Source organism: Barbatula barbatula (genome assembly GCF_947034865.1).
Source record: "Barbatula barbatula genome assembly, chromosome: 11".
In the NCBI taxonomy this organism is placed as follows: Eukaryota; Metazoa; Chordata; class Actinopteri; order Cypriniformes; family Nemacheilidae; genus Barbatula; species Barbatula barbatula.
In genome coordinates this window covers 14,091,264-14,108,384 of record NC_136774.1, presented here as the reverse complement: position 1 = coordinate 14,108,384, position 17,121 = coordinate 14,091,264, and the positions used below count along the sequence as shown (strand labels likewise).

General features: G+C 37.9%; 1 protein-coding gene across 1 annotated transcript in view; it reads left to right on the top strand.

Annotated features, from left to right (window-relative positions):
* grid2 (glutamate receptor, ionotropic, delta 2) overlaps positions 1-17,121 on the top strand; it is a gene marked incomplete at its 5' end in the record, with an annotated part of 127,323 nt that overhangs the window by 18,956 nt on the left and 91,246 nt on the right. Inside the window, 3 exons of the mRNA XM_079468127.1 lie at positions 10,259-10,432; positions 13,320-13,481; positions 15,042-15,161. Coding sequence (XP_079324253.1) covers positions 10,259-10,432; positions 13,320-13,481; positions 15,042-15,161 — 456 coding nt within the window. The remainder of the gene's footprint in view (positions 1-10,258; positions 10,433-13,319; positions 13,482-15,041; positions 15,162-17,121) is intronic.

Here is a 17,121-nt window from a genome sequence, read left to right as displayed (position 1 = left end):
AACATTTCACACACAGTTTCACCACCTAAAAATTTTATAATCAAAATTCACCTTTTAAATTTCATAAAAGAAATGTCAGCTTAAAATACAACCTTAAATCTTCGACAGATAATTTTCGGTCCATATTGTTCCGATTTAAAAATTGGCTTCCACAAATTCTATGGTTCAAATTCAGCCCCTTTCACAGGAGGTGGCGCAAGTCGGTTCTGACGATGATCAAAGCAAGAAATACAGATGCTTTTTATATGTTTGCCACACAGTCCACACATCTGCTCCAATAAGTGAATTTATTTATTCTCATAGATAGCTTCTTATGCATCATCAAGAAAAAAAATATCAACTCTTGTGCTGCCAGCTTAGCTCACCACTATCAGCCCTGGAACGGACATGGAGCACAGGGACAATTCCAGTTGGCCAGGAAACAGTGGACTAGTCATTCATTTATAATATTTATTTATTTATTACCCACTCTCCTAGTACTGCCCATCTATAGTAGGAGTTTATGTTTGGCTTGCTATTTATGCAGCATTTAGCATTTGTATCCAAAGCAACTTATAAAGAGTTCAGGGAGCAATAAAGCGATATATCAAACAGGAGCAAGAAAATATTGGTTAAGATGGTGTGGATTAAGTAGGTATGTACACGAATAATGCACGCAAAACGCATGCGTATCATATGCACGCAAACAGTCATTTCTGTTCTGTGTATAACGTTTTTGTTCTACCATGCCACCATGCATGTTGTGGATATACAGCGTCTCACTCAGTCAGCATAAGTTTAAAGAGGGTAAACTTAATCATAACAGAACTGTACACATACATTATAGTCACTTTGTGTTGGGGTGTACAGGTATGTTAGTGGTTCTCATGGGTTCCAGCAGCTTCGGGTCTAAAATGTTGACAAAATATGTCTTGGCACATGTCGTGTCCGATATGGCATTTTCTGGAAATTTAAAATGAATGTGCTTTTACCGAATCGACCTGAAAGACACAAATGAAATCAATTTAATGGTTAGTTGAACAACAAATATTTGTTACACCAAACTAGACATAGTTACGTTAATACCGTGAGTGATTGACATTTTAGCATATCATGAACAGACAGCAACTCAAGCAGTTTGGCGTGTAGTGTGTGGCACATTACTAAGAAACGCTAACACAGCATGCAACAAAGGTTTGTGTCTTTGCACTTAAAAAACATTTTACGGCTTTTAGATCCATAACGCCACGAGGTATCTTGCTTGGCTGCAGGCTGCACAAGACGTTTCGAGTCTAGTCTGGTTCTTAAGATAGTGCTGTCTATTTTTATCTGGTCTATTTTATCTGGCCTACTCAAGAAGTCCCCTTGGCTAAAAGATTCGAGTTTTTCTCTCTCGTATTACCAAAATAAATAACGACGAACGTTTCCACAATTCCACAACATCCAGCACTTTCTGAGAGTCCCAAATTAAAATAAGATCATGTGAGTAAAATAAAGTCTGTAGAGATTCCTGCTGCGTCATATAAACAGAAGTACATAGTGGGAGAGTTCGTGTAAAAATCCGAGAAGTTGTCAATATAAGCTGCGTTGAGATCTCAGTTATTTGATCGCTTTAAAAGGGACCAGATATGATTTTAAACACAATAAATGTCCTATAAATACTGATGAGGCATAATATTGATGTGAACATGATGTGTTGAAGCAAAAAGTAACTTAATTCCTTCAAGCCAGAGCAGGAGGGCACTCAAAGTCTGAGCATAATAGGCCTAGTGTGTGTCTGTGCGGACTGCTGGCAGTGCAAACATCAGTCAAATTTCTGATGATGCATAAGAAGAGATCTATTAGAAAAAATAAGTTCACTTAATGTGGCAAATGAGTGGACTGTGTGGCAAATATATAAAAAGTACCTGCATTTCTTGCTTTGATCTTCGTCAGAACCGACTTGCATCACCTGCTGTTGAAGCGGTCCGGCAGCAGGTAGGGATCATGCATTGGCGGAATCGGCGCTCTATTGCTTCTTCTGGGATTCCCGGATGTGAACATTTGAATTTCAAGCCAAATTTGAACCCCTGAATTTGTGGAAACAAATTTTTTTACCGAAATAAAATTTTCTATTGAATATTAATTTTAATTAATTTTATTAAATTTAAAAGGTGAATTCTTATTATTTAATTTTTAAACTGTAAAACTGTGTGTGAAATGTTTCAATTTGGAATATTCACAGCTTAATTGTGTAACTATATTGAATTGCAGAACCTTAAAATGCAAGCACTGGTAAATGGTAAATGCAATAGCTTTATTTTTTGTTTAGTGGTAGTTCAACATGCTTTTTCGCTTCAAAGACTAATGTCATTAAAATACTTCCATAAGTCTCACGCAGAAACCTCAGAGATGATGCAGTGATAAGTGTGTTTCTTTGGCATTATGTTCCGTGGAAAGCCACACTACAGCAGTAATATGGGACACCCTCCTGACAGCCTACACACAGCGGATGAATTATACATAACTTAATCCACAGCTCAGACTGAGGCTGCCTTACATTAAAGCAAAATGGCAATTGTGACACCTAACAGTTTTGATGTATTTAAAGTGTTCATGCCGAAGCGAGTGTGAACTCGTGAAAGTACGTTACAGGCGGGATTTGGCTCTGAAGAATACAGAGGAATTAATCATCACATGAAATTGCCGGCATTGGAGTGTTCTTGCCCTCACGTGTGCCGTTCTGCGGCTAGTGAGAGGAAAAGCTATTTTTTTAAGATCTTGTGTTGTCAACTTTAGCAAGAGCTTCATACAGTAATAATATTTTTATCAGTGTTAAATGATGCAGAGGTTGTCAGGAAATTTCTATTAAGAAGTTACCAGCTTGCTGTAATCATTTGGATTTTATAAGTTTGCATTTTTTATATGACAGAAATATATTCAAGAGCTTGAAGCTCCTTACATATTCTGAAGGTGTTTGCACATTCAAAAGTTGCTGCCACATGCTGTCCTGTGTGGTTTCCAATGTATCATTTTGTGGTTGCCAAGTTATTCTGAGTGGTTGTTAGTGCATTGCTGTTTTCTGGATGGATGCTTACTGACCCAAGTCAAAAGATCCTCTGAAATACCAAAAGTCTCTATGATATTCTGGTCCCGAGATTTCTGGTCCCATTTTGGTCCACCATGAAGAAAATAGCAGGTCTTATTGCTTGCATAAGTAAAGCAATGTGTCCTCAACAAAATGTTCAGGATTTCTTCAATTCCCCAATTCTGAGCGCTTAGCAACCACAACTATTTATTCAAAAGAGCTAAAGTTTTTTGCAAGCCAGTCTGTGTCTACAATAATACTAATACAAAAAATACTAATACCTTTTTGTCATTTAATCAATGTAATAAATCAATGTCATTGATTGTCTGCTATAGTCGAGTGGTATAGGAAAGGTGTTTCACCCAGTAATACATTTTTCATCATTTACAAACCTTCATGTCATTTCAAACATGTATGATTTTCTTTCTAATGCACAACACAAAAAAAGATATTTTGAAAAATGTTAGTAACCAAACCCCAGTGATGGCCCCATTGACATCTATTGGGCCTCGTTTATCAATTTAACATCGAAATGAGCGCAGATCCGTGCGCAGAAATCATCCTACGACAGGTTTCACATGTGATTCATCAAACATTTGCATGCCACCAATTTCGTCGTACAAATGATCATACCTTGATAAATGCGGCGGGTGAAATCGATCGTAATTTATATATCATGCCCATATAAATTCAGGGTGTAGACACCTCACCCCTAGATTTTGCAACATGGAGTAACATAATCGGGTAAAAAAGAGGAACTTTTACGATTTAGATATGTAAACTTTAACCTGCAAAAGCGAAATCAGAAGAAGTGAAAAACTTTTTTTAAAGAGATCACTGCCGCGAAATCACTGCTGTGATATTTACTAGATATTTATGTTTTGTAAAAATGACCGCATATAATTAATTATTATTGTTATGCTATTTATTTTTTACCCTGAAACTATTGTTGGTGCTTTAAATGACTTTGGTTGTATTATGCATCTAAATTTAAGCAGAATTTATCTGACTTCAGTCTTAAAGTACTTTGTTTGAGTCACAGTAATGTGACTCTACTGGTCATTTTTGCGGTGCAATTAAATGTGTATAAAATGTGTAAATGTTTTTTATAAATAAAATGATGGGTGAAGAGAAAATGGTATGATGTAATGAAGCTTTGGAAACAAAACTAATGGTTCAAAAACATAAATATATAAATGTGAAGAGAGCAATGTTATGCATTTACTTGCCTTCTCCTGCGGTTCAGCGAGGGCAGGGGGGAGGCAATCGAAGTACTCGCGTATGGATGGCCAAATCTAACAAATATGATCTCGTAAACTCATGGTGTCTTTACATGCAGTTTTCTTAACTCATTTTCATTTAGTGAGGCGCTAATAGTTCCTTTTTATTTGTTTGTAGTTAACAAAAATTATCCTGTTCAAACAATTCCTTATTTCCTTCAGAAGATGTGATAGAAATGTTATTGAGCGTTATAGTTATAAATGGTTAAGTCATGAAACTTAAAAGATCTTTGTGGAAAGTATAAAGCTCATCCGGATCAGATGGGTCAGTGAGGAGGACTCTTTGAGCACTTGCTGGATGTCACAGGTCACGTCTAATTCTGGTCATCTCTTCCTCTGGCTCTCTTTAATGAATGCACACCACCTTTCCTTCCACTCTCAGGGCTCAGACAGGTGGAAAATATGAGATAATGACAATAATCATTATTCTATGAAAGCACCCGGTTGAAGGACAGAGCTTTCACTGTGTAATTTGAAGAACTTGGTTGTATTCGAAAGTGGGTTAGTCCTCGAATGTCTCTCCTTGAGGACTCTCTAATTTGTGAATTGTTAGACGCAGGCTGCAGCCATACGGATTCATTAGAAATCAAGGAGAAGAGAAGATCGGAAGGACGTAGCTACTCCTACTTCAATGAAGTCTGACATTACTGCAGGAAGTCGAGTGTGGAGGTGACAGTTCATTGAATCGGGGACTCCCATGACCCCTCTCTCTAATTCCCAGAAAAGATTTACAGGTGACAAAGATGATGAAGAGTCTATGTCAGATCATGTCTTTGATCTCACAGGTGCGAAGGTACTCTCAGGCTGGGCTTTCAGCATGCGAAAAGACATGCAACGAATGTTGGCAACATGATATGATGTCATTGTTAATGGCAGTGGGTCTTAACGCTGATTTCTTATGTAAAGTTTTTTGGTTAGAGCAAATAATACTTTAAAATGTACTGTATGAAGTAAAAGCAAGCTTTAAATTGTATATTCTTTGAGAGGAAATGTCTCTTTCTTAAATCTGTGATGTTTAAAGCCTCTGTTCATCACAGGTGTTTCGTATGAAAGATGAATTTCCTTTACATATGCTTTCAATTCCATTTGCGTTTGTTATTCAGATTCTCAGGCATTCATTCAGGCAGCTTTGTTCATTTGTTCAGTCTCCTCTCTGGTTCTTAAGGAACATCGGAGACGTATTTGTTTAATTTTGGAGCATGATGTAGTGAATGGTAAGACTCTTAAACTTGGACGGGTCTGGATTTTCTGAAATCAAGCATTTGTGCTTGTCCTGGGCTTTGTATTCTCTTCTGCAACACCTTTAAGCCTTTACCAGAATGAAACGGACAGCACATCTTTTACCATCAACTCACTGCATATTCAAAAGGGAAAAAATAACCGTTTGCAGGCAGCCATTTGAATATTTAGACTATTTGTTTTTATGCGATCAGCCTGTCAACCTTTAACTTTTTCCTGGCATCACAAGCCCTAGAGGTTTGTCTTGTGGAAGTTATGCTTTAATTAGACAAAACCATCTGCTTCTGAATCAGGTGGAAGGGAAAAACCTGAATCAATCTGAAATGTTTATCATTACATGCAAAAACATTACTCATTATATATAGCTTATCATAGTGTAATAGAATGCAATGCATCCCACAAACACTTCTGATAACTTCATTTTACTTAGTCCAGAAGGATTTTCTTTATTACATTTGGATTATTCTCCTAAGTCTAATACTAATACATCTTAAATCGAATGTCCACTATACATAATAAGTAAGCATTTTTTATATTTGTTTTGTTTCCGCTAAATGAACAAACATTAGTTACCACACGCTGAAGAACTGTGACTGTCAACGCAGCCACCATCAGGCATGTTAGGCATGCATGTTGATGGGATATTTTATGCCTCCTGTCTTTTTTGTAATTATAAAGTTTTATTAGGTGTTTGTGGAAGATTAAAACACTATTAGCGCCGCCGCACCAGCCGTCAGATTCCCCAGCTGTTCCTTTTGTTTATGAACAAAATGTTTTATGACACCCACATTTAGTCACCTACACAATCATGGTTAATGTATTCAGTGCTGGTACAGTGGGCACTGGTGAAGGGTATGGAGTATTTTTCTTATGATGTAGGTGTGAAGAGGGAGAGAGAGCCAGAGATAAGACACAATGGGAAGAAGGGTGTTTTGAAATGCATATTACGATAGAGAATAGATTTGTTTTTCACACTGAGTTTTGACTGGAGTTCTGTGGTGATGGAGCCCAGATGGAATCTGCAGACGTAATTGTATATTTTTTGTTTTCATTTTTGGGGGAGATTATGCGCAGTTCTGTGAAATGGATTTCAAATCTGGGAAAATGCATATACAACAAACAAATTAGTCAGAATATATGGCCTGATAAATGACACAGGAAATGTAAAATTTATTTGAAGGATGAGAAATGCAGTTCTGTGGAACTCTACGGCTTTCTGCAAGGTTCCTTCAGGGTCTTGTGATGAGTGATTAACTTTTCTCTCAAGTATGCTAATGCAAGTGAGCACATGCAACCTGAAAATTAAACTGAATTAAAATTCTTTCAGAAGTAACAGTCAATCGTGGAAGTTACTGTTCTAACAATATTTCAAAATGGTTTCTTATTATCTCAATCTTTGTCTTTTTCTTTCTATCTAGGTGGTGGAAACTAACCTTGTGGCTTTCGATTGTCACTGGATCATCATAAATGAGGTGGGTTCTTGCAAGTGAATTTGTTAGAAATATAGTTACATAATACTTCAAACAGAAGGTTTGGCGAGAGTGGGAAGAGCTTTCCAAAATAATTCAATGGTACCCATAACGTATAAAACATTTTGCGAAATGTTCTTCCGACAAGTAGAGAGGACAGTGAAGATATACAGATCAAGATTACCTTGAGGGTATCCTCTTGTCTCTGAATTATAGTCGTTCTTTATGGTAACCTCTTTTAATCTCTCTGGTTTTAACTTAAATGGTTATAATGTATGAGCAGCAGTTCATTTTTAAAATATAAGCGGTAAGTGTGCTACTAAAACATATTGGAACAGTGAGGAGATTTATTATTATAGCTAATTTGCAAGTACTTAAAAAAGCTGCTTATTCCAACTTTTTATTGGTCGTAAACTTGGCCCACATGAGATACATGTAGCAGTTAGTAAACTACTGTAAGTGTTATTACTAAATGCCAAATAAACTCTTAAGAGTAAGTCTTTCGAACATTCTGTGGACAATGGCGATCTTGCGTATCCCTCCAAAAATCCCAATGTTAAGAAAGCTTATAGTGCTGTCAAACGATTAATCGTGATTAATCTCATCCAAAATTTGCATAAGTCTGTGTACTGTGCATATTATAAATATTTAGGAAATATTTACATGTATTATTTATATTTTCCAGTTATTTAAAAAAATATATAAATGTTTATTAATTCTTATATTTATATTTTTCTTTAATATATGCAAACTTTTGCAAACACAAACTTTTATTCTGAATGCGATTAATCATGATTAAGTTTAGAAAAGAAAGTTTGAGCTAATCAAGGTGCCTAATGCAAAGATGCTGTTTGTGAAGGACAGTACAGTTTCTGCTCACGTTTAAGCATTGGGTTCCAGTTCATTTACATTTAGGCATTTGGCAGACGCTTTTATCCAAAGCGATTTACATTGCATTATCCTATACAATTTACATAGGTATTTGCAATCTCCTGGGATTGAACACACAACCTTGCGTTATTAACGCAATGCTCTTACCACTGAGCTACAGGACAGCTGCAGAGATTGCAGAGAGAGGACCACAGCATCAAATACATTTCCTTTTTAATTCTACGGATCAGAAAGATGGGTAATGGTCATGAAAAACTAAATTATGACTGCCTTTTGCAAAAACTTGACTCACATTATAAGCAGGACCCCAAGGATTCAAAATATGCTGTGACTCTGCAAGAATACAAAGTACTAAAAGCGATCTTTCAGTGCCTCAGAAATATCCTTCAGTCCAATTTTCTTGGTTATATCGGATTCATTTTCTGATGATATTTATTTAAACGAATATTACAGACATTCTAAGTATTTGCTACGCCTACTATCAACTTCCTAGAAATGAATAGTTTAGACAGGTGGAACGTTGAGTGCAACCGAGGGAAGTTTCATCTCCTCAGACGCTCAACACAAAGGAATATGACTTTACTCGACATGTCCCTTTATGGACACACATTGCTCATGGTTGCCTTAATTTGACAGCTCTCTGAGGGGAGAGAGAAGCGAGCAGCTGCCAGGACCTGAACCCTAAATTTGGTTCATAACCCTGTAGGCTCATAATTGTGTCATTTTAATTTAGTGCTCCTAATTATGTACCAAGGGCCTATTGCATTGGTCATGCGGGGCTGAAATAACTCTGTGTTGGTAGTTTGATCTCTGTGAAAGTGTCCTCTGTGTTCTTGAAAGTTGGGCTACACATCAACATGTCCTCACAAGTCCTCTTCGGATGTCATCTCTTATATCCTCCTTTATTCTTGCGAGATTAATTATCAGCGACCCAAAAACCTTTGACAGTACTTCCAGCGTGTCATGATTTTCATCCCTCCCAGCGGAATCTTAAAATTACCTTTCGAATTACCTTTCGAAGAACAGGTTACATAGCAGACAACATTAATTTGAATCTAATTGAAGCCTGAGCCGCCTCGACATTCGAAGCCAGTTCCTCGCGAGCATGCCAATAGTGCCACAAGGAGTTTAATGACGTACTTCATGAGAGCCAGTCAGCAGGAATCACGGTTCCGCAGGTGAGAGCGAAACTCAAAAGTGAAGGCTGTCAGAGGGAACAGCTCAGCCGCTATTAAATCTACCTTCATTGAGGGACGTTCCCTGTCCATTCTCATCACATCACTCCCAGCCCTCTTGTCTCACTCTGTCCGTCTGTAGAAGAGATGACTTCAGGCTAAAATTAGCAATCTTTCCTCCTAAGGCTGCACAAGGACACACGGGCACACATGGTCATGTCTTTGTTATTTGGCAACACTCTGAATAACCATTCATTCAATAACCATTTGAAGTAGTTATGTTTATTGTATTCCTGATTTGAAGACACTTTGGGATGGGAGACATGGACCTTGCTGTGAATTAACGCAGATTTATCATTTTAATGCACAATACTGTTTTTTAAAGCAGCTGGTGCATATTTTATTGTTGAACGCTTGCTGATCATAAATCTGTTTTTGTTTACAGTGTTTTAATGTTGTTTTTTTAATGGACGCTATTAAAATCTTTAGTGAATATACCAGTTAATATTAATGGCAAGTTTAAGACTAATGTAATATATGCATCCTCTCTCTTTCTTAATGTTGCAAAGACCTTTTGGCGAAACTCACCGCTCTGAATACAAAATGTTGTTTATGTTAATCATGTAAATCTCTTGTCAAGGGGCGAGTCTGTCCATTTTCAAAACAGTGTCTATACTAGAATTGTTCGGCGACGTGTCAAAACTAGATCACTCTCATTATTATTAATAACGCTCTACATGCTGGATGTGCTGCAAAGATACTTTGTTTTCTCGGTCAGTCTCTTCTTAGATTTTGTATTATTTATGTTCATATTGATGTGTTGTATTGTTCAATAATAATTCAGACTGATAACTATTTCACAGAAAATTATTTTTATAACAAACTTTATAAGTTATAAAATAACAGCATAAGGTGAAAATTAGGCTTTCCATTGTTAATATCAATAGTAATAATCCTTCTGTTTTTGCATTGTATATATTTTGCTTTCAATATACATTTTTGGTTATGTGAAACTTAGAATTTCATATTTAAACATATTTGAAAGTTTTCTTTCTCTTGGTAAAATAATTATATTGTTTTACCTAGAATTGAAAAATCCTTCTCCTCCTATCTTTACTGTTAAGATGTTAAAATATCTTTCCCTCTCACACACTGCAGGAGATGTCAGACATGGATGTACAGGAGCTGGTGATGAAGTCTATAGGTCGTCTGACCCTGGTGAGACAGACCTTTCTCTTCCCGCAGAACACCAGCCAACGATGTGTCAGAAGCAACCACCGCATCAACAGCTCCCTCTGTGATCCCAAAGACCCAAAGTCACAGATGTTAGAGGTGTGATTCATCATTCATCTGGGAAAACCACTTCAATTGCACATTATTCCTGCCTTCATTTTCTCTTCTGATTGTGTCCATTAGCCAATCATTAGCCTTTGAGCTAACTTCATTAGAAAACAAATATGTCAGGAAATTACCTTCCTTTTCTTTGTTTATAGTTCTTTAAAGCGTGCCTGCGTGTGCTGTTTCAGCTTCATGTGTTCACTCAACTGCTGCATTTCTCACACATTTAATAGTTAATAGTTATAGTTCACCTTCAAAAGGACAATTCTGTCATTATTTACTCATCCTGTTGTTATTTTAAACCTGTCTGAGGTTTCTTCAAAAATATAAACATTATGTTTGCATCAACATGGACAAGTAGGTATTTGTGGTTTGAGTCAGATGTGCTGTTCTCTGTGTAGCTTTGAATATAAACAGGTGCTGTTTGACAATAACCTTTCAGCACCGCTCAGTGGTCTGGAGCACAAGCCCAGAAGAGGCCCAATTTTACACCGCACTGAGGCGTATCTCTCTCTCAACGTATATTCAACCCTCCCATCCACCCCCTGTTCCTTGTGGACCACCGATCCCTCATCATCCCTAAAGAACCTGACTTAACTCCAGCACTTCAAATGGATTCTATGCTCAGCAGATCTTTCCCCTGTGAATTTAACCCTGACTTTGTCTGTTTACCCCCTTGGCACCTCCCGTATCATAAAATGACATTCCCAACAAAAGTACAGACGAATGCAGCCAAGCCCAACTTTGCCATTTCTCTTCGTGGCTGAGACTTTAAACATAAATCAATAAGAAAGCCCTTTGTGTTTCTGCGCTTGGAGATGAAAAGCCCAGCAAATAAGGAAAAGACACACGACTGGACAAATAGAAACACTGTTGCTCTGTAGTTTTGAGGATTCCTTGTCAGGTTTTTTTTCTGGCTCATTTCTCTTTTGTACTCCTATCTCCTGGTACTCTGAGGGCCAGTTTGGAGTCCGTAAGGTTTTGTGGTAGTCCGCTCTGGTGTTTCCTTGCTGTGCTGACCTGGACAACGGGTGTAATATTGCCGCTCACTAAAGCCTTTCGTGAAAGAAAATAATGTATCACTTTAAAAGTAATTACTGGAATGAGCAATACAAAACAGAAATTTTAACAGTGTAAGCCTCATTAAAATAAAAAATGACACCAGAATGTAGAATCTAAAATGTATTTTCCTTCATAAATACATGTGGTAACCATGTGCCAGATTAATCTACCAATATGATGCAAACTGATCCTGGAACAGATGTCCGTTCCCTGAGTTCAAAAGTTGGGGAGACAGCAGAACAGATGAGAGCATCAACGCAGTTAACTTTAATCTAGAGTCTGTTCAAACTAAAACCAATGCATATGCATTTTATAAATGGCAGTTAACTCTATCGGCTATCGAAACTATTATTACAGCCTCATAGCAGGGCTTATATGTAAGCGCTTATTCATAAATCCTATACGGACCATGACTCCTGAATAATTAGAATAGCCTTTCCTTCGTTTTCCCCATTTGATTGTGAAAGTTTTGAAGTCCAAGTATGCAAGTGAAACCTCACGAAATGCATTGCTCAGACAGTTACACAATTACGCTAAACCCAAGCCGACGGCGAGAGGTTTTTCCAGATATATGTCAGAGCAGTTTGAGATGATTCCGCACGCTCGATACTGTGTCTAGTGCGCGAGAGAAACGTGGGTTAATAAACAACGCAGTAAAGCTAATGACCGCTGCACTCTATTTAATACTTTCTCATTAAAATGGAGACAACGCTTGGGCTAAATCAGAGGCGCGCTATCGATCAGAGCAGAATTAACTAGCTTTTCATGCTGACGCTCGGGTGGTTTCAGGGCGCGTGGACGGGAGAGCCGGGCCTTTACTGCTATCTCTACAGTCCCTTGCGTTAAGAACTGGTTGGGTATTGCGTCTGTTGTCACGCTGGATTGAGGGAAGAGAAGGGTAATATGGCAATGGAAAAAGTGAAAGTCAGACATAATACATGCAGTTTTATACCTGGCTCCAGGTTGCGAGCTTGAGTGCAGACTGCCATACTGTAAATAGAAAATGTTTGCATATGGACGGAAATCCACCAGTGGCAGGTATTAATTGTGACTTTAAATCGTTCAAAAAAATGCACTGCTTTCGAGGAAGAAAGCTACGGACCTCCTTGTTCTAAAAGCTAATAAGTTGCCTATGAAGGCAGAATCTGTAAGAATCATAAGCCTTTCCAAAATGAGGGGCTTATATGACAGAAAAGCAACATTATACTGTATATCTTTTATGGCTAATGCATTGGAACATGTGCACCGCTCGGCGATAATCCAAAATGGCAGACAAAGCGAGAGATCTGTTTATATAATTCACACAAATCAGTGGTAATACAGTATAAATACAAAACAACAGTGTAATATTAATTGTACTCAACTTTAGTGAGTTTTAGAAGAATTGTTCTGCTTATTATGGGATAATTAATGAATTAGTTATGTATTTAAAAGATATAGGCAGTATTTCCCAGAGAAAATAACACTCGAAGTTTCAGAGAGAAAGAGCAACAGAGCTGCTCTTTGTGTCTAAACAGTGTCGCAGTATTCAAAGAAAACATTTTACCTTGTTGATGTAGAAATGTGTGCCGTTTTTAAGTCTCTAATTTCGAGTCCAATCTGTTTTTTTTCAGTCTCTTCCAACTGAATGTGTTTGTGCCTGCTGTCCTGTTCTTTCATACAGATTAAAACAGTCTTTTCATATCAGCAATATACCCACTCAGGCATAAATCATTTTCTTGTAAGAGAAAAATTGATCTAGCGTCTCTGGCTCTCTGTTCACATCACCTGTTTTTTTCTCCTCTTTGTTCTTTCTTTCCTGCTGTTGTTGTCTTGTCAGATCACCAACCGTTACATCTACGACACGGTGCTGCTGCTGGCCAACACGTTCCACAGGAAGCTAGAGGACAGGAAGTGGCACAGCATGGCGAGCCTCTCATGTATCCGTAAGGGCACTAAACCTTGGCAGGGTGGCAAGTCCATGCTGGAGACCGTGAAGAAGGTAGGCAAACTGTGAGCAAAGAGATGTGTGCGGGTGCATGAAGACAGAAAAAGAAACCCAAATTTGGTTTTCTGCGATGTGTTGATTTGTTGAAGTGTGCTGGTGGGAATTCAAATTGTATAAACTAAAAGAAACACAAAGTTTTGTTGAAATGTAACGATTTGTTGTATTTTGGAAAGAATTCCTTTTGAACGACTTATAAATAAATCCCTGCATGCCATTGACTTCCAGCAAAAGTAACCGTTTTATTATGTGATTTGCACTCGTGTAGGTGTTAACTTTCCTTTGTCCTAAGAATCATTTGTTGTAACTTTTGTGTATAACACTTTACTTCTGATACACATTACAGTGTTCAACGTTCAAATCTGAAGTAGGAAAAAACATTAATTTCGAAAGAGTTTTAAGTTTTGTCTTGGTGCTTTTATAAAGGTTGTATTTCAGTTGCGTGGGTTTGAGTCCTGCCAACCTCTGAGTCCGGCTATGCGAGGGGGATGTTGTGATACAGTGAATATCTCCCCACTCGCTTCTGACTGGTCTAGAGCAGGGCTACAGAAATGGCACACTGCCTGGGGTGACATGACAGTCTGTGTTACAGGGCTAGTGTCTGAGTGCTGGTTTAACACCCTGCTCGGTGGAAACCGACTTCCCCCCTGAGGGATGTACTGTTCCTGCTGTATCCACATGTATCTGATACCTACTGCCATCCCACAGTAGAGATATCACCTCCTGCTCTCACCTCACACCGTTGCTTATGAAATAGTCATATTAGATACAGTGATATATTCATTCGCTGGGTGACCATGAGAGCTCGGAGGCGTTTAGAAAAATAGTACTTGTATATCATAATAGCACGGAGCATTGCACACATATTTTACTGTACATCAGCTACATAATGGCCTTGTATTGGATTCCCCGGGGACTGTTTGCACTGGTACATTGCTTTACAGCTCAATTTGGGAAAGTTTGTGTGTATTGGTTTTACGAAGCAGTTGGTGAAGTCATTTGGAAAGCTCCCATCAGCCTTTATAATTGGCTGTCTAATTATTCCTGCCAGTGCCGAGTTTGGAGTAGGAAAAAAACGCAATTGTTATCAGTGTATTTGTGAGAGCTTTAGAAAGGTGTGAGTTTTATATAGACTGGAAAGGATACAGTGTTCTTTTGGAGCTTTTTTTAAGAGTTTTTTAAACGACGGATGCAGACCGAGGAAAAAAATAGTTTAAATACATTTTTTGCCACACTCTTCGAGAGAAAATATTTTGTGGTTTCTAAGCTACTACTTTACTACTTTGGTTTTATAGAGTGTCCAACAATAAGCTTACATACATACAAGGTGTTAAAACACTTTAGTTTTCTAATAATAGGTAGTTATGAGACCTTTAATTCATAGTCATAGTAAAGAGAGGGAAAAGCCGAAGATAAGCTCATAACTTCACTACAAACACAGCTTAGCCCCTCATTGAGATCTATAGTACCCATTGAGTTGAATGTTTTTAGTTTGATGCTTAAAAAGCCAAATATATGAGAAACTGAATCCATTAATGAACGCTGTATTTTTTTCAGGGCGGAGTGAACGGTCTCACCAACATGCTGGAGTTTAATGATAATGGCAGCAACCCCAACATCTACTTTGAGATCCTGGGGACCAATTATGGAGAAGACCGAATGCGTGGAGTCAGCAGGGTAAGAGAAATCCCAGAAGGGCATCATATGTTAGAGTTCAAACTCAATATTTCCTGCATTTCAGCAGTGCCAATGTATTTGAAAAATATGACATGACCCCCAACTATGAGCTATATATGCAGCTGTATAGAGCCTACAGTGGAATATAATGGACTCTCTCCTTTCAAAGCTTTCTAAACACACAATGGCATTCATTCAGAGCAAAAGAGGTTTTTTGATATTCACAGCAGCCTAATGAATTTCATCAGCCTCCCTTAGAGAGGTGCGGTGCATCAGCGCACATTATTGTTTATCCAGTTCGCTGTTGTTTGTTCGTCTGTTCGACTCGGCTTTGGCGGAGTGAGGCGGTAGTTAAGCAGAAGTAACACAAGAGTCGTCCCCCAGTGATCCGCAAGATAATTAATCTGTTCTTTCCATTCGTTTCCATTAATTACTTTTGTCATATTTATGTGTATTTGCTCATTCAAATATTGGTCCTAATCTGTTTCTGTCTCCCCGTGGAATGCGGATCAATTGCTCGTGACAGAAAGGCTGCTCAGTGCTTTGAATAATGCACAGACCAAGAAATTGCTCGATGTCAGGCTACGCTTTTGGAGGGGATACCCCGGTCTCCCCCCCCCTGCCCCATCTGGAGAAATGAGTTTGGGCTGCTTATTTACAGCAGATAAATTAAATAATTGATCGAAGTGAGATGTTGATCAGGAAGTGCTTTTTTAAAATCCATTTATTCCTCAAGCGCTAAGTTTTAAAATGATGAGTTTAACATTCCTGTCACGTGTCCACTAGGGCGTTTTTCATCAGGCTGTGGGATGCTTTGCTTGATATGATATGAAATATCTGCCAAAGTAATGTTTTTAGTGTCTGTTTTTGCCAATAGTTTATTTAATCAACAAAAATTATTGGTACCCTGATGATGTCATCTGTTACTGAAATGGATAAGCAAAAATAATGTTTTTATAATATTATTATTAACTATTACTAACTATTAATATTAACAACATTGTTTTTCGGCCATTGTAAGCAGACATACGGTTGTTCAAGTAGTGGTGAGTGTGATATTTGTGCCACCCATCTTCCATTGTGATTGGATAGATGAGTAATGCAGAGGATTCACCAGAGTTGAGCATTTTTTAACACACAATAAAAAACACTAGTGGAAACACAGCGTAGTGCGGACTCATTTGTGCTTTCACATTTGACCTGTCTTGCATTGTGATAGTCACTGAAACATTTATTTGTTATGTAAGATTGAAAGACAAATTAATTTCAAGTTTCTTTCTGCTACACTAGTTTTCGAGTTATAAGTCTTGCAAAATTATCAGAGCAGCAAATAGAAATGAATGTGCCAAATGGATCAAAGTTAGTAAACAACAGTTTGGGTTTTAACAAGCAAGAAAAGATGAGATCTGATAACAAAATCGTGTGTCACAGTGCAGATCATGGCTCTGAATTGGTTTGGATCCCCTCGGAAGAGATTGAAATCAGAGGGTCCGTGATTGTCCTTGAGGGTTTCATCATCCTTCCATCAGACAACAGTCTTTAATGATGCTAGTTCCTCTGCATCCACAAGAACCCGACTGCCACCATGCTTAAATTAGATTGTCAGACCTCATTAGAGATAATGGTCTCTGACATAAACAAGATCTGTACTGCACTTTCAAAAGATGAAATGAATTTTTTAAGCACAAAGTAATTACATTAAGCAAGTTTCTTTAATCGGACAGGATAATTGCTTCTGTAGGAATCAAATGCTTGTTATACCAGGTAGCGCTCAAATCTCCTGGGGTGGCATAAAAAGCGAGGCTTGCTTTTGAGGTGGCACTAACAAGAAGCCACCTGTGCTCACGGTAATTGCATGTGTGTGTATTTCCCCCTTGCAAGTTTTTTCATGTTGAGCATACTATTAAAATAGCAAGAAGTTTTACTTTTATAATATTATAAACTTTTTGTGAAGTTTTGC